Source organism: Mustelus asterias, chromosome 20 (genome assembly GCF_964213995.1).
Source record: "Mustelus asterias chromosome 20, sMusAst1.hap1.1, whole genome shotgun sequence".
Taxonomy (NCBI): Eukaryota; Metazoa; Chordata; class Chondrichthyes; order Carcharhiniformes; family Triakidae; genus Mustelus; species Mustelus asterias.
Genome location: NC_135820.1, coordinates 51,922,179 through 51,941,459, shown reverse-complemented (window position 1 = coordinate 51,941,459; position 19,281 = coordinate 51,922,179). Strand labels below are relative to the sequence as shown.

General features: G+C 41.1%; 1 protein-coding gene across 1 annotated transcript in view; it reads right to left on the bottom strand.

Annotated features, from left to right (window-relative positions):
- Positions 1-12,944: 12,944 nt before the first annotated feature.
- LOC144508532 (brefeldin A-inhibited guanine nucleotide-exchange protein 2-like) overlaps positions 12,945-19,281 on the bottom strand; it is a 96,860-nt gene continuing 90,523 nt past the window's right edge. The window contains exons 38-39 of the mRNA XM_078236542.1: positions 15,076-15,193; positions 12,945-13,557 (exon numbers count right to left, since the gene is read on the bottom strand). Of these exons, the coding sequence (XP_078092668.1) occupies positions 13,396-13,557; positions 15,076-15,193 (280 nt within the window). The 3' untranslated portion in view covers positions 12,945-13,395. The remainder of the gene's footprint in view (positions 13,558-15,075; positions 15,194-19,281) is intronic.

Below are 19,281 nucleotides of genomic sequence, written 5' to 3'. Positions count from 1 at the left end.
CCCCTCTGCACACATGCGCAATACAACCGGACGGATTCCCCGCCGCATGCGCAATACAGAGGGAGGAATGTCCGCACGCAGGCGCACTGACCAACTCTCCCATATATTTCCAATGCTTCGACAAAGGGCCATCTGCAATGGAAACGTCAGCTCTTTTCTCTCCCTACAGATGCTGCCAAACCTGCTGAGAGTTTCCAGCATTTTCTCTTTTGGTTTCAGATTCCAGCATCCACAGTAATTTACTTTTGACATTTCCAATCTGGGCAGCACATATGCTCAGTCCCAGAGTGCTGCTGCACTGACTGATGTTTTACAGTAACCAGCTCCTAAGTCAAATTATTACTGCTACATTATTACTGTTATTCTTTAATTAATGTACCACGTTCACTGATATCTAAACTCATGCTGCCAGCCCAGCAATCACCTTAGTAGGTATCCTAATTCACACCCAGCCCTGTTCACTTAGCTGAGAGTTTCCAGTGTCCAGTGTCTTAGCTGTCCAGTGCTAGCGGACCTACATTGGCTTCTGGTTCAAAGCCACCTAAATTTTAAAATTCTCAATCTCGCTATCAAATCACTCAGGGCTTCACTCCACCCTCGTTCGTAACATTCTCGAGCTCTTCAATCATCCAGAATCTATGTCGTGCTCCAATTCTGATACGCTAAGCTTTCTCAGGCTCAAGGACTCCCAGCCAACATGCTTAGTGAATTTGGGGGTGGGGTGGGCAGTCGGGCCTGTCCTGAATATTTTTTGATTTCTTGAATAAATGCAGCTGTTGTTTTCTTCTCTGTTAGCAATAAATTGCAGTGCACCAGCACGATGTATACAAATAAGGCAGCACGGTGGCCTAGTGGTTAGCACTGCTGTCTCACAGCGCCAGGGACCCAGCTTCAATGCCAACCTCGGGTGACCGCGTGGATTTTGCATACTCTCCCCTGTCTGTGTGGGTTTCCTCCGGGTGCTCTGGTTTCCATGATGTGGAGATGCCGGCGTTGGAAGCCTCGGATGAACCTGTATCTGAGGTCACCATTGCAGATGTCAGAGCACCTTTCTGGAAGGTCAACCCACAGAAAGTGGCTGGCCTGGATGGGGTACCCGGACAAGCACTCAGATCCTGCACAGAGCACTCAGATCAGCTGGCGGAGGTATTCACAGACATCTTCAACCTCTCTTTACAACAATCTGAGGTCCATATCTGCTTCAAGAAGACAACCATCATCCCAGTACCAAAGAAAAGCCAAGCAGCATGCCTTAATGACCATCATCCGATGACACTGACATCCATCATTATGAAGCGCTTCGAAAGGCTAGTTATGGCACAAATCAATTCCAACCTCCCAGATTGCCTGGATCCACTACAGTTCGTCTATCGCCGCAACAGGTCCACTGCAGACGCTATCTCCCTGGCCCTGCACTCAACCCCGGAACACATAAATAACAAAGACACCCATGTCAGACTCCTATTTATTGCCCACAGCTCAGCCTTCAACACCATTATTCCTAAGAAACTGATCTCCAAACTCCGTGGCCTGGGCCTCGGCTCCTTCCTCTGTGATGAGATCCTGAACTTCCTAACTCACAGACCACAATCAGTAAGGATAGGCAACACCACCTCCTCCACGACCATCCTCAACACCGGTGCCCCACAAGGCTGTGTTCTCAGCCCCCTACTAAACTCCTTATACACCTATGACTGTGTGGCCAAATTCCCCTCCAACTCGATTTTCAGGTTCGCGGATGACATCACCGTAGTGGGTCGGATCTCAAACAGTGACGAAACTGAGCACAGAAATGAGATGGAGAACTTGGTGAACTGGTGTGGTGACAATAATCTTTCCCTCAATGTTAACAAAACAAAGGAGATTGTCATCGACTTCAGGACGTCAGAACATGCCCATCGACATCAATGGGGACGAAATAGAAATTGTCAAGAGCTTCAAGTTTTTAGGTGTCCAGATCACCAACAACCGTCCTGGTCCTCCTCCATGCCGACACTATAGTTAAGACACGCCTCTACTTTCTCAGAAGACTAAGGAAATTTGGCATGTCAGCTACAACTCCCACCAACTTTTACAGATGCACCATAGAAAGCATTCTTTCAGGTTGTATCACAGCTTGCTATGGCTCCTGCTCTGTCCAAGACCGCAAGAAACTACAAAAGGTCATGAATGTAGCCCAATCCATCACACAAACCAGCTTCCCATCCATTTATTCTGTCCACACTTCCCGCTGCCTCGGCAAAGTAGCCAGCATAATCAAGGACCCCACGCTCCCCAGACATTCTCTCTTCCATCTTCTTCCTTCAGGGTTGTGTGGTGTTCATTCATCCGCTGTCGTAGCGTCTGCATGGTGGGGTCCTCTTTGGCCTGTGCTTGGCCCTCTCTCCACTCACGTTGTCTGTGCCTTTGGGACTTGATTGCCTGTGGAGACTCACATTCCAACCATTGTCTTGTGGGTTCAGTTTGTGCCTATATATGCCCTGTTTGTGGGCGCAGCTCCCACTCGCCTGGTGGGGGGAGGGTGGTGCTCCGAGGGCTTGTGCTGCCAGGTGGACCTGTTGGACTTTGGCCTGGTGTTGAGAGACTTCTGACTGTGCTTATCCCAGTCCAATGCCGGCATCTCCACATCATAGTTAGGGATAAAACAGGGGGTAATAATCAGGTATGCATGTACTTGGATTGGCCTTACCTGGAGTACTATGTACAGTTTTAGTCACTGTACCGCAACAAAGGTATCCAGGTATTGGAGAGTCAGCAAAGAAAAGGGAAATCAAACTAATGCCTGACTTCAAGCAAATGAGCTTTGAGAGGTAGTTAAAAAGTCTGATTGTTTTCTCTGAAGAATCGGAACCCATGCAGACCTATTCAAGGACATGTATAAATTAAACTCTAGTAATAGTTGAGGTTTCCACATGTGAGTATGGGCTCAAATATGAGAGAGAAGCTACATGGAAGTTTTAGATTTAACTACTTGAGGGCAAATTGAAACTTAAGAATGATCTGATTGTATTTCTTGTGCTGATCAATAAAAATAGATGGGCACTTTGTTTGGATAATATTTAGTATTTAAGTGTTGTTCTGAAATCAGGGGCACCAAACACACAGGAATGGTTGTTGGAAGTTCCGGGGTATAGATGTTTCAGTAAGAGTAGGGAAGGTGGTAAAAGAGGTGGAGGAGCAGCATTGTTAATCAAGGATAGTTTAACGGCTGCAGAAAAGCAGTTCGAGGGGGATCTGCATACTGAGGTAGTATGGGCTGAAGTTAGAAATAGGAAAGGAGCGGTCATGTTGTTGGGAGTTTTCTATCGGCCCCCAAATAGTAATAGAGGTGTGGAGGAGGAAATTGCAAAGCAGATTATGGATAGGTGTGGAGGTCACAGGGTAGTTGTCATGGGTGACTTTAATCCATAAGATGCAAGACTTGGCGGAGAAGTGGCAGATGGACTTCAACCCAGATAAGTGTGTGGTGGTTCATTTTGGCAGGTCGAATAGATGAAAGAATATATTAAGGGTAAGACGCATGGCAGTGTGGAAGATCAGAAGGATCTTGGGGTCCGGGTTCATAGGACGCTCAAAGCAGCGTCGCAGGTAGAGGCTGTGGTTAAGGCGGCGTATGGAATACTGGCCTTCATCAATAGAGGAATTGAGTTTAGAAAATCGGGAGATAATGCTGCAGCTGTATAGGACCCTGGTCAGACCCCACCTGGAGTACTGTGCCCAGTTCTGGTCGCCTCATTACAGAAAGGATGTGGAAGTCATAGAAAGGGTGCAGAGGAGATTTACAAGGATGTTGCCTGGATTAGGTGGGCATGCCTTATGATAGGTTGAGAGAGCTAGGTCTTTTCTCCTTGGAGAAGCGAAGGATGAGAGGTGACCTGATAAAGGTGTATAAGATGTTGAGGTATTGATAGAGTGGATTCTCAGAGGCTTTTATCCAGGGCTGAAATGGTTGCCACAAGAGGTCACAGGTTTAGGGTGCTGGGGAGTAGGTACAGAGGAGATGTTAGGGGTAAGTTTTTCACTCAGAGGGTGGTGGGTGCATGGAATCGGCTGCCGGTAGTACTGGTGGAGGCAGATTCTATAGGGTCTTTTAAGAGACTTTTGGATAAGTTCATGGAAGTTAGTAAGATAGAGGGTTATAGGTAAGCCTAGTAAGTAGGGACATCTTCGGCACAACTTGTGGGCCGAAGGGCCTGTTTGTGCTGTAGCTTTTCTACGTTCTATATTCTATGAAAAAGATACAAAAGTCTGAGGTCACGTACCAACCGACTCAAGAATAGCTTCTTCCCAGCTGCCATCAGACTTTTGAATGGACCTATCTTGCATTAAGTTGATCTCTCTCTGCACCCTAGCTATGACTGTAACACTACATTCTGCACGCTCTCCTTTCCTTCTCTATGAACGGTATGTATAGCATGCAAGAAACAGTATTTTTCATTGAATACTAATACATGACAATAATAAATCAAATCAAAAAGGATATGCTGCCTAGTCCTAGACTTCCTAACCAACAAAAAGTTAAATTCTATCCACTCTCAGTTCCACTTGAAAATTTAAATCACACCATAATATTCTAAATTTGAAGCAACACAAGCCTAGTTTGTGTAACCTGTCCTCCTTATGTCTTTCTGTAATTTTGTGCTTCCAAACATGCTTGAAACACCACGTTCCTTTCTTTCATTGACAAAGATGTGAATTATGGCTCTCTATTGCATCATGAGTTATTAATAGTCAATCGTTGAGTTCCCAACACAGATTCCCTATTCTGTGCAACCTCTCGGGGAGACACACTGGTCACATCATGCCAAAGTAGAGTTCCTGCCCAATTTCCCTTTCTGGTGCTCAAGTATTTTCCTAACCAGGTCAATAATTTGCCTTCAAGTCCATGAATTGCAACTTCAGCTAACAGTCCTTTGAGAGAGATTTAATCAAAAATCTTCTGAAAATGCATAAATAACACCCATACATGCAATACCCTATCCACTATGTCACCACTTCAAGCAGGTTCATCAGACATGACCTACCCTTTACAAATCCTTCCTGGCACACTCCAGATACCTGAAAATTGTCAAGGTACAAGGCATCCCATCCTTAAAAACAAGTGACATTTGATTCACTAGATTGCAATTAACTGGTTCTGCAATCTCACCTCTTTAATAACATAATGGAATGACTTGCACAATTTTCAATTTAAAAGGAAAATGCTATGGATCCTTCTCATCTGGGACCTGTTATTCTATTTTACATACAACTGATCAGAATGGTTATTGTGGATTATTTTTTGTTCATGGGATGAGCAATGCTGGCAAGACCAACATTCATTGCTTATGCCTAAATGCCCAAGTAGTTGGTGGTGAGCTGCCTTCTTGAATCGCTGCAGTTAATGTGATGTTGCAACATCTCCGTTCTATTAAGAAGGGAATTCCAGGCTGTTGACCCAGTGAAGGGGCAGCAAAATAGTTCCAAATCAGGCAGCTGTGTGGAATGGAACTTGTAAATGGGGATGTGCCTGTGCATCTGCTGCCCTTGTCCTTCTAGGTGGCAAAGATCACAGGTTTAGAAAGGAGGCATGGCAAGTTGCTGCAGTGTATCTAGTAAATGGTGCATACTGCTGTCATCATCTGTTGGTGATGGAGGGAATGAATGTTTAAGGTGTTGGATGGGGGTGCCAATCAAGTGGGCTCCCATGTTCTGGATCGTGTCACACTTCGAGAACTGTTGGAGCGATACTTATCCAAGCAAGGAGGAGGGATTCCATCAGAAACCTAACCTATTTTTTGAAGAACATGGACATGCTTTGGGGAGGTGAGTTACTTGGCATAGAATTCTCAGTCTTTTGACCTGTTCTTGTAGACACAGTATTTATATGGCTGGTCCAGTTAAGTTTCTGGTCAATGATAATTCCCAAGATGTTTCTTGCAGATGGATTCAGTGATGGCTATGCTGTTGGTGAAAAGGAGATGGTAAGATTCTCTCTCTTGCAAGATATCATTTCCTGGCACTTGTTTGGTGCAAATATTACTTTTCACTTATCAGCCCAAGCCTGCATGTTGTCAAGGTCTTTCTGCATGATCTTTTCCTAGGGTCATGAACACTTCCTGGTCCACTTTCAGAACTTGGCAGACTACTTGAGTATCTGAGTTGTGAATGCATAATCTTCAGTACCAATAATCAAATATTCTCACGTCTGACAGAAAATCTCAGCAGGTCTGACAGTATCTGTGGAGAGATAATAGAGCCAATGTTTGAGCTCTGATGAAGGCCCATCCACACGCAAAACATTGGCTCCATTCTCTCTCCACAGATGCTGTCAAATCTGTTGAGATTTTCCAGCATTTTCTGTTCTTGTTTCAGATTCCAGCATCTGCAGTATTTTGCTTTTATCCCCACTTTTGACTTTATTTTGGATGAAAATAGTTGTGTCTAGGGCCTGAAGAATACCTGCAATGATGTTCTGGGGCTATGATTGGCCTCCAATAAACACAACCCTCTTCCTTTGTGCTACATGTAACTCCAACCAGTGGAAACATTTCCCCTCTGATGCCCACAGACTTTAATTTTGCTAGGGCTCCTTGATGCCGGTCAGTCAAATACTGTCTTTGTGCCAAGGGCAGTCACTTTCACCTCAGCTCTGGAATAAGCACAGCTCGATACAATTGTTGACAACACCTTCGGTAATTTGCTGATGATTGAATGTTAGCTGATGGGACAGTAATAGGTCAATTCCAATTGACCTGCATTTTATGGATAGGTCATCATCGACCAATTTTCCACAATGTCAGATAGATTCTAGTTGTACTTGAACAGCTTGGCTAGGGGCACGGCTAGCCCTGGAGCACGAGTCTTCAGTACTTCAACTGCAATGCTGAAAGGACCCATATCCTTTGCTATATCCAGTGTTTTCAGCTGTTTTCGATTTCACATGGAGGCAATTGAACTGGTTGAAGACTGTCATCTGTGATGCTGGGAATGTCATATGGAGGTCAAGATGCATTATCCACTCAGCTGAAAATGCTCCAGCCTGTTCTTCTGTGATGACATACTTGACTCTGCCATCATTGAGGACGGGAGTATTTGTGGAGTCTCTTTCTCTGGTTAGTTGTTTAATTGTTCTCTATCATTCAAAACTGAATGTGGAAGGACTGTCTTGGTTGTGGGATTATTTTCATTTCAAATATTTATTCAATTCAAAAAAAAAATTCAAATTCCAATGGAATCCAATTCATGATCCTCACAAGATAGACAAACAAGATCGAAGCTGACAAGATGAGGTATTGCACCCCATCTTGGGCTTGATCTGACGCTGCATCTTAAAGTTTATTTATTAGTCACAAATAAGCTTACATTAACACTGCAATGAAGTTCCTGTGAAAATCCCCTAGTCGCCACAGTCCAGTGCCTGTTCGGATACACTGAGGGAAAATTTAGCATGGCCAATGCATCCAATGAGCGCGTTTTTTGGACTGTGGGAGGAAACCGGAGCACCTGGAGGAAACCCATGCAGCCACGGGGAGAACGTGCAGACTCCGCACAAAGTGGCCCAAGCCGGGAATCGAACGCGGGTCCCTGGCGTTGTGAGGCAGCTGTGCTAACCACGGTGCCATTGTGCTGCCAGGCCGAGATTGCTTTTAAAAATTGCATGAAGCGGTGCCTCAGTTAAATCTCATTGGCTACCCTGACCATTGACTCTATCCTAGCCAGGGAGATCAACCTGCCTGATCATTGTCTCCTGTTGGTCATAGCTCTATAAAAATCACCAGAATCAATGGCTGTGGGATTGTTTATCTCTGTCTACAGCATGCTGCTTCTGTTGTTTAGCATGCATGTAGTGTGATTTTGTGTCACCAGGCTGGGCATCTCACTTTCAGATATGGCTGGTGCTCCTCCCGACAAGCTCTTCTTAAGTTGTTGGCAAGCATAGAGTGAGGGATATGCCAGGTTACGAATGTTACAGATTGTGGAAAACCAAAACTTAAGGAATTTCTCAAACACAGATAGAAGCAGCAATAACTTTATCATGTGTCACATAAATCATCTGTTCTTACATACATTTTAAAAAGCACACTAGTGCAAATAATGAGCTTTAATCATCAACTGTAGTGAGCAACTTAGAAGATGTAAAACCTCATTGATTTATTAACTGATTATCCAATTCCAATCAGTAGTATTATACAGAATATTTTGACATAGAAAACTTTACATAGTTATTTCATATTATATATTTTATCTGTTCCTCCAAAATATTTATACATCCACAGTGGCAAGGAATGCTCTTAAATTATGCGTATTCTTTAATGCAATTCACAGTAATATATTTCTCATCCATTAAACCTATTAATAATTAACTTTTACATGGTCGCCATAATGTATGTCCTAGAACTTAAATATGTAAACATAACATTCTGCACACAAGTAGTCCAAATTGTACATTGAAATGGAGCTACAACTGGATATGGTAATCACAACAATTCAATTGTTCAGGATTCAGTTAAGATTATTTTTAACTTGCACCATGGACATATTGTTTCTATTAACTGAATTTTTGGTGGGATAAGCAAAACACGATTTTGTATTTTCAATGGCACCAGCAAATTAACTGAGTAAATTTATATTGCTAGAGCATGACAGCAGTTACAAATATGAGATATTTAATCCTAGCAAACAAACATTTTTAAAGCTAGAATAAGGTTGCAAAGATTAGCTTTGACAAGATAATTGGGGATCAACTATTTATTTCTTCAAAAACAAATTTCCAATTAAACAACCTTTGATTAGTCTGCCCTGATGACACATTTATAAGATATTGCCTGATGTGGTACCAGGTTATGGCACCAAGTTACACAGAATAGAATGGTTCCATTTTCATTCATAAGTTAGGTGATCTCAGCCTGGAGAAAGAAAAGAGGTTCATAGTGATTGTTGGCTAGGAAAAGGAAGAGGTTCTGGTTAGGATCACCTTCCAGTAATCCCTGCTCTGGATCACCATTCAGTGATTCCCTCCTGGAAAATCCAAGATGTACACTTTGGATGAGAATTGAAGATTACCTACCAACTTTGACAATGTACCAAAGGCAGGTGGTAATGCCTTTAGGAGCAGTGAGGAGCAACAACTGCAACACTGAACAATGCAATTATGACTCTCTTCATAAACAAAACGTTGTCTGCTGACAAGAACACCAAAGTAACAATGGTAACAAGCCGTGATACTTCAAGTATGCATTCACTTTAATTGCAACTATCATACGTGAACCATTTCATCCTACCTTTGTTGCATAGAATACTTGGACTTACATTAAAACCAAGTATAAGAAAATAAAGCCAATGTGTTATTTTCAGTTGGGTAATATGTTAGCATTACATCACAAGACATGATCAGTCCATTAAAAAACAAATTTACAAACAGGCCAACTAGAAAGTGCTCAATATGCTGTATTTAATAGTCAAAGTAACTTGGTGCACTTGCTAAGGTTACACTGCATCTCCAATTGCTTTATCAATAGCATTATCAATAGCCTCTGAAAAGAAATGCAAATGAGGAACCACGGCTCCACGATTCAACCGCACTGCTGTAGAGTTGAGACAGCATTAGATTGTAATGTTTTCCAATAGTTGGCAGGAGCTCTTACTGGTGAGCAAGCTCTGCGAACAGTTTGACTGCTTAGAAAAGCTAGTGCGACAAACTGGTGCATACAGAATTAAAGAGCACCACGCTCCATTAGTGTTTAATTTTTTTAAGTGATAAATGGGCTTCACACTCATAGCTGTCATGCTGCTAGTAATGAACAGTGCAAATAATATGAGGCCTCAGGCAGTCTCACAAGAGAGTCGAGCAGTACTACCTATATTTCTTCAAGATGGCACAAATCAGCAAGTTATTTTGGTGCTCACACCACTGTTCATTAGTTTCCTAAGTAAACCAATTACAGGAATAGATATGAAACAAGGTTTACACAAATAGGCAGCAAATGAATTGTCTGAAACAATGAGAAATTGCTTCAAATGAAGTATTTGGTGCACCTGTGGTCAATCATTGGACATACCTGGTAAATATAATTAATTTGCTGCTGCCATTTTTAGTCACTCGTTATGTTCATACCTGAATTAACACAAATTAAAAGAAAAGCACATAATTAAGCATATGTCCACTACCCACATCATTAAAATAAAATCAAACCAGAATGCTCGAGTCAGAAAAAAAAGTAGCAAGATTCCAGCTAACCAAAAGTTCTACATCTAATTTTGATACTGTTGGCAGTATCCATGTACATTACAGGTGGAGATTAATTTTCGCACTCATTTGATGCCAGAATTAAGGCTACAATACAATCTATTTATTCTCGATTTTTTTGACAAGATTTTTGAGGAAAGAGCTACCCAGAATTTACACTGATGGCTGAGCTCATTGCATCTGTAATGTGACAAGTGAAGCCATTTAAAATTAACTATTTCATTTCTGTATAATTTAATATATTTTATCATAATTTGCTTGTTACAGTAAGCAATGACTGAATAAACCTTTTCATTATATCACAATCTTCAATTTTGTGTGTTGATGTTATCACTCATCAACACAGAGCACTGTCAACAAAAATACAGAGCCAGGAAGTAAATACAATCCTCTCCATTAACCACACTGTATGAAGTGTAAATACACATAACCTGGAGTGATTTCAAGATTGCTAGCTCATTCTGAGATCTGATGGTAGTTATGAATTCCCCTGACTTGAGACGTATGGTAAACAACATTCTTTGAAAATTACACCCTTTGTTATAATAACATTTCAGCTTCGGCGATACCCCAAGTTCGATGCATCATTATTGCAACATGACAACTTAATTCTGTCCACATCACAGCTGTCTCAAAACTTCAGAAAGTAAACGCGTTGGTCAGGATAGAACAAGCCAAGACCACAGGGAAATCCTCCACTAAATCATCAGTCTGTGTGGAGTGAGCCATCACCCAATTCAGTTGTGGGACAGTATGCAGCTTGTTTATAATGCATGCCACAGTCCAATAACACACTGACATTCACCAAGTTGGTTTTACATTTCTTTTGGCCCTTAGGTCAAAGTGCAACCAGTGCTTGTGCAACTGTACTTCAATACGAGTTCACACTTTTAGATGGGAGAGGATTAGGGGGTCAATAGATCTGTTAAGCTTCTCCCAGGTTACCTTAATTAAAACAAATCAACATTTTCAAAAACTTGTACTGTATGCTGTTTCTAAATGCTAGATTACTTTCTCCCACTTCAAGTACATAAATTAAACACAGTCATTATTGCATAATAGTCAACAGGAAAACGTAATCCTTTCAGGTAATCATTTTATGTCATTAATCTACCTTTTTTTTATAAAAAGGGCTCTTGTCGTAACCCTTTCTACCATTTGATACTAAGAGCAGCAGTGGGCAAGCAGGCACCTGCCAATGCTGGTTTTAACAGAGCCAAGAGAAAGGCTCATCGAGCTCCACACTTCTGTGGGAAATCACTGAAATTTAGCAATCACTACAGATTTTCTTGTCATTTTTCTCTTGCTCTCTTTCCCCAGTTTTTCCTGATACAACGTTAGAACCAATATCTGATCTACTGATAGCAATTCCTGGTATCCAAATTTGAAATGAAGTCAGATTATATTTATCTTCTAATTATGATTCATACACAAAAGTTTAACAGTTATTAATTTTGTACCTTATCCAATTCACATACAGATGAGTTGTAGTAAGTTTTGAATGTCTGGGAAGTACATAATTCCATTTTATATACAGCTTTTATACTGGCTGGCACCAGTAGAGTTTTGCATTGTCAGCTCATAAAACACAGGGCTCACAAGTTAGCAGTGAGCTCAATGTAAACTTGCCAGATTTGTTAAATGCTGCAGATTCATACTGGATTTGTAACTGGCCAAGTGACACTTTAGGATTAGGTAGCACAAGCGTCCTACTGGCACGAACATAGAATCTATTGAGCTCTGCTCTGAATCAGGTGCTTCTCAAGAAATACACTGGAGGTGAATGTGCATGATGTGAAACCCAAAGAGATCCACGAACTACCCATCAATGGGCAGAAGATTAGTGTCAATGAGCAAAATTCCAACTCAGAACATGAGATATTGATCTGCCAGGTATTGGTTAGGTACGATTTAGTATCTAGCTGCGAGCTAATCTTGGTGTGAAGTCAGAATATGCATTGGATGCAATGGTTACAAGGGAGTAGAGGCTAAGCACAGCCAACTGTTTTTCATTAGTTTAAAATGTACAGTTTCCCTAAAGAGAAGGACAGCTTTACTACAGAGTTTTAAAAATAATTGAGTTTGAAATGTTGCTAAATCCTGCACAGATTTAAAAAATAATCCACATTCCCATGTCGTCGGATTACACCTCGGGGATTCAAGAAGCCTTAGCTAAGAGAGAAAAAAAAAGAGAAAATTGTTGCCCTGGCTATTCTCTAGCAATACAGTTAAGAGACTTTGCCACATCAAGGCCATCAACTACCGTTTTTCATATAATCTGCATATTGCGCATTGAAAGTTACGTTTCTCTGTTCTAAAACAGCCGAGTTGAAATCCAACTTCATTCTCAAAGGGTATTAGTATTGTTTACTTATTGCAAGTTTGTAATTGTGCTTCTCTATGGTATGCTGTGTTCATAATTTTGGGCGGGGGGGGGGGGGGGGGGAATTGAGTTTGCAAACTCCACTGTAACTATGCAAGAAGCAGACCTCAAAAACATCTCCGATTCATCACACCCAGCAAACACAAAATTTGAATTGGGCACACAGGAAGTACCAAAATGAAAAAGGCCATTTTGGCCTTAGCAAATGAATCACTGAATTCTCTGCACCCTTCAATTCCCATCATTCCCTCAATAAGCAATTCACGTATCATGTTTCTAGGCGCATCACAACTGCAATTCAAAATTATACACCTACTGGTTTAACAGTCATTTAAAAGCACTGAAACCATCACTTATTCATTATGTTAATGACTTCATTTTACACTGTACAGTGTTCAAACCATATATTTACCTCAAATATTTACTGTTTAAGACAGTAGTGTCCCATAATGTCGACATACATTACAATTCAAAGTCCCTGAAATAGTTTAACTGGGTATTTTAAAGACATAAAATAAAAGGGGGAAACAATGCAGACATTCCTTTAAGACAAACAAAAACAAAAATACAAACTATAGAATACAAAGGGACTCAGGATAAGTGCCTCATGGAATACCCTTTGACAGACAGGATACACACATCATTGACAAATATCTCAATATTTTGGAATTGTCTAATATCGTGTTCAAAATAAGCTCCAAAATTAATGTTTTCTTTGACTACAACAGGTAATATCAGGGAAACCATTTACAGGCTGGAAATAGAAACGCATGCAGACTTTTCATTATGTAGTATCTTCTTGTCGCTCCTCCTCTGGATGGCAGATTTGAAATACAAAGCCGATGCGTAGAAAGAACTTGCGTAAAACTGCTCTCAGTTCAGGGATGAGGTCAAACTGCACAATTTCACACAAATATGGATAGTAGGCTGATGCATGGATCTTAAACTTGAAGGAAAAAGAAAAATCAAACATGAGAGATATGGACTGAAAACGTAAGTATTTTAACTTTTGTTCTAAAGTTTGAAGGGTTAAACTTTCCAGCTCAGGATCAAGCATTGCAGCACCTCACTCGAGCAGGAATTCAGCATTATACGCAAATAAATTAGCTGGTTGTAAAGCATACAGATCTCCATCACTATCATATTCAAAACATTTCTGATCAAAGACACCCAAGGGCACTTTTGCCAATGTTATTACTCATTTTTGGTTCCCACTGGTTTCATGCTTCAGTTCCTCTCTATTTTTCTGCAGGTGTTAACATCTGCAGCTTTTTGTTAATTTATTTATTTTTAGTAATGTTTCTCCAGCTTGCATCGTAGCTTGAAGGACAATTGGAGCATAGTGACATTGCACTGAACCACAGACTCAAAATCAAATTAGAATCAGTGTATACTAAATTTAATGAATCAGTTGTAATGGAAAAGCAAGAAATTAAACCGAGGTAAGTTTCTAACTTTTACCCAGCAACTATGAGGATAATGGGTTCAGATTTTATTCTGGTATGTACATGGGCTAATATCACTTTCAAAAACAAAGAGCCGCTGCTTGGCAAGTTGCCAGCCGTGGGATCTTACCCCAAATTGGAATTACCGAACAGAAGAAACAGGGATGTAAAAACTCCAACAAAAAAATGGAAGGACAAGACAATGACAAAAGATGAGTTTGAACAGAACTTGATTTTAAAAATCTACTCCTTTTCAAAGTAATGTCGTACTGTAACCTGACAATTCTAGAATCATATAAGTGACAGCACAAGAGGGTGGCACTACTGCCTCACAGCACCAGGGTTCGGGGTTCACTTCTGGCCTTGAGTGACTGTGTGGTATTTGCACGTTCTCTCCACATCCACGTGCGTTTCTTCCTGGTGCTCTGGTATCCTCCCACAGTCTAAAGATATGCAGATTAGGTGGATTAGCCATGGTAAATGAGCGGAGTTACAGGGATAGGGCGGAGGGCAGGGCAGGGCCTGGGTGGGATGCCTTTTCGGAGAGTTGGTGCAGATTCAAAAGGCTGGATGGCCTCTTTCTGCTGCAGGGATTCTATGTTTCGAAGAGGTCACGTGCCCATCCTGCTTGTTCTGGCTTTCTCTCCTCAGTCTACTTCAATGTCATTTCCTGCCTCCTACCTCCATGCCATGTTTTTATATTCTTTATTTACCCAGTTCTCTTTTCAATCATACTATAATCTTTTGTCAAAGGCAATTATGAGGTAATTCATAACAGCAGCACAGATTAAGACCTAACCATGTTGGTTCTGAACAATTACAGATGGCGATCGACTTCAACCTCCTCCACCACCAACCCAACTCTCATTTAGAATGAGACTTCCTTTGCGGCTGTTCCTTACTACCCAAAGATGATTTTATTTTCACACTGCAGGGGTCAACTTCCATACTAATTTACATGTCACTCAATGATCTGTTTAAGCAGATGAATGTATAAACAAGATAAGTTTCATCCATACCTTTTCATCACTAGTTTTGAGAGTCTTTGTGAGGAAAAGCAGCAACAAGTTTGTCCAAGCTTCACGGTGACTTTCAGAGGTAAGTGTTATGAAGTAGGCAAGGGCTTCACTGCAAACACTAATGAGAAACAAAGTTTTCAATGAAATTACAATTGTAAAACTGACAAAAAGAAACATGACCTATCTTGCGGCAAGTCTGTCATAATTGGTGTAATTCTCCACAATTTGCAGGTTTAACTGCTCACCTTTATCTAATTCTGTGATATGAATAAACTGATAAAGGAACATGACTTGTCATAGCAAGATATTTCTCACTCTTCATACAGTGCATACCACAGGATTCAGCCCAGTTTCTTTTAATAATGGCACAGTATGAAGACTACAATATAGCAATAAACCAGCAGCAAATTATCATTCCTCAATTTTATATATATATAATATATACACACGCGATATATATATATACATATATATCATATATATATATATGGCAAGTGCTCTCAGAATTCCGAAAGGTACTGTGCCAGCATTGTTAAATTCACGTTGCCTGCATACTAACATGAATCACAAAACGTTAGTTTGCAGATACAAGTGATAAGAATATTGACATTTATGGCAATGGGGAATAGAATAGAAAAGTAGGGAAGTCTTATTGTGGCTGTACAGGGCCTTGGTGAGAGCACATCTAGAATACCATGTACAGTTCTGGTATCCTTACTTGAAAAATGATAATTGCATTGGAAGGTTGACCATTCATTCCTGGGATGAAAGGCTCATCTTATGAAGCACAGAAAATAGGTGCAGGAGTAGACCATTCAGCCCTTCGAGCCTGCACCACCATTCAATATGATCATGGCTGATCATACACTTTCAGTATCCCACTCCTGCTTTCTCTCCATGCCTCTTGATCCCTTTAGCCACAAGGGCCATGTTTAGCTTCCACTTGAATATATCTAACAAAATGACCCCAACAGTTTTCTGTGGTGCAGAACTGCACAGGTTCACAACTCTGAGTGAAGAAGTTCTTCTCCATCTCAGTCCTGAGTGGCTTACCCCTTATTCTTAGACTGTGACCCCCTAGGTCTGCACTTCCTCAGCATCGGGAACATTCTTCCTGCATCTAGCCTGTCCAGTCCCAGTAGGATTTTATAAGTTTCTATGCAATCCCTCATTCTTCTAAATTCCAGCAAGTACAAGCCCAATCAATCTAGTCTCTCTTCATACGTCAGTCCTGCCATTCCGGGAATCAGTCTGGTGAACCTCTGCTGGACTCCCTCAATAGCAGGAATGCCCTTCCTCAGACTAGAAGACCAAAAATGCACACAATACTCAAAGTGAGGCCTCATCAAGGCCCTGTACAACTGCAGCAAGTCTTTCTTACTCCTATACTCAAATCACAAATCATCTTGGTATGAAGGCCAGCGTGCCATTAGCTCTCACCACCTGCTGCACCTGCATACCAAACTTCAGCGATTGGTCACTACAGCAACTGTTCCACCATGATACCCAGGTCACGTTGCACTTCTCCTTTTCCTAAATTGCCACCATTCAGATAATAATCTTCCTTTCTGTTTTTGCCACCAAAGTGGATAACCTCACACTCATCCACATTATAATGCATTTGCCAGGTATTTGCTCACCCAGTTGGCTTGTCCAAATCACCTGCAGCCTCTTAGCATCCCCCTCACAGCACACACTGCCACCCAACTTAGTGTCGTCTGCAAATTTGGGGATATTGCATTCAATTCCTTCGTCCAAATCATTCATGTATATTGTGAACAGCTGGGGTCCCAGCACTGAACCCTGCGGTACCCCATGAGTCATTGCCTACCACTCTGAAAAGAATCAATTTATTCCCACTCTCTGCTTCCTATCTGCCAATCAGTTCTCTACCCACATCAATACATTACCCCCAATACCATGAGCTTTAATTTTGCTCATTAATTTCGTGTGGGACATTGTCAAAAGCCTTTTAAAAGTCCAAATGCACAACATCCACTGGTTCACCCTTGTCCATTCTATTGGTCACATCCTCAAAAAATTCCAAAATAATTGTCAAGCACGATTTCCCTCTAATGAATCCATGCTGACTTGGACTGATCCTATCAACACTTCCAAATGTTCAGTTATTACATGCTTAATACCGATGTCAGGCTAACCAGTCTATAATTCCCGGTTTTCTCTCTCCTTTTTTAAAAAGTGGGGTTACATTAGTTATCCTGCAATCCACTGGTACTCTTCTATAGAATGCAGAAAAATGATCACCAATGTGTTCACTATTTCTAGGGCCACTTCCTTACGTACTCGAGCATGCAGAGCATCAGACCCTGGGAACTTATTGGGTTTTAATCCCAGCAATTTCCCCAATTAATTTCTTGACTAATAAGGATTTCCTTCAGTTCCTCTGTCCCCTAGTATTTCTGGAAGGTTATTTGTGTCCTCCTTAGTGAAAACAGATCCAAAGCATTTGTTCAGCTGGTCTGCCATCTCTTTGTTGCCCATTATGAATTCACCTGATTCTAACTGTAAGGGACCTACATTTGTCTTCACCAGTCTTTTTCTCTTCACATATCTACAGAAGCTTTTGCAAGTCAGTTTTTATGTTTTTTGCAAATTTTCTCCTTCTAAGTTAAACTCTTTGTCCTCTTCTGCTGGGTTTTAAATTTCTCCCAGTCCTCAAGTTTGCTACTTTCTCTGGCCAATTTATATGCCTCCTCTTTGACTTTAACACCATCCCTGATTTCCCTTGTTAGCCATGGATGAGCCACCTTCCCATTTTACTCTTACGCCAGACAGGGATACACAGTTGTTGAAGTTCACCCATGTATTCTTCAAGTGTCTGCCATTGCCTATCCACTGTCAACCCCTTAATTATCCTTTGCCAGCTTGTCCTAGCCAATGCACATCTCACACCAAAGTTAGCTTTCCTTAAGTTCAGGACCCCAGTCTCAGACTTGACTGTGTCACTCTCCATCTTAATGAAGAACTCTACGATATTATTGTCACTCTTCCCCAAAGGATTTCGCACCACAAGGTTGCTAATTAATCCTCTCTCGTTACACAATAATGAAGAAAGGCTGAACAGGTTGGGCCTATACCCATTGGAGTTTAGAAGAATGAGAGATGATGTTACAGAACCATACATGATCTTAGGGAGATTTCATAAGGTAAATACCAGGAGGATATTTCCACTTGTGAATGAGACTAGAATCAGGGGATACCGTTTAAGAATAGGAGGTCTACCATTTAATACTGAGATGGGAATTAATTTTCTCCCCAAAGGTCATTAGTAAGTGGAATTCTCTTCCCCAGAAATTAGTGGAGTCTGGGTCACTGAATTTATTCAAGACCAAGTTAGACAGATTTTTGATAGATAAGAAAGCCAAGAATTATGAGGGGCAGACATCAAAGTGGAGTTGAGACACGATCAGATCAGCCATGGTGTTCTGGTGGAGCAGGCTTGAAGGGCTGAAAGGCCTACGCTTGCTCCTAAATTCAACGTTCAAATATTTTGTTTTAATGTTTTTTGACAGCCACAAAAGGAAACGACTAATCTTCATGTGTACTTTGCTTGACAAATGTTTATAATATTGATCTTCTGGGTGCAAACAGTAATGTGAATCAGCAAAGGCATTCTAAAATCTGTATATATTCAATGGAAATTAATTTTTAAAATCTTTAAGTGAATAAACCTTCAAATATAGATAGGAATTTTAAAACAGGGACAGGAACACAAGTAACATGAACAATGCATGCAGGAAACATCCCAATGGCGGTTCACAACCAATAAAGCCTATGGTTTTGAAGTGTAATTACTCTTGTAGCGAAGGCAAACATAGCATTCAATTTGCCCAGAGCAAGGTTCCATAAACCAATAAAATACAAAATCAAGCAATCTATTTTTGTGCATTCGTTGAAGCATAAATGTTGGCCAGGACAATGGGCAAACCTCCCTGCTGCACTTCAAATAGCAGCCACAGAACCCTTTATATCCACAAGAGGTGGTGGGTGGGAGCTTGATTTCACCTCAATTTCAAAATATATTGTTGTGAATAACATGGCAATCCTTCATCAGTGCGGCACTGTATTGTCACTTTGGATTACATGCTCAGCTGTCCAGAGGTGAGTCTGACCCAAGAACTTTCTGACTCAAGAGAGCAAGAAAACTTTCACTGAGACAAGGCTGACATCCTTCTTTATCTTTGT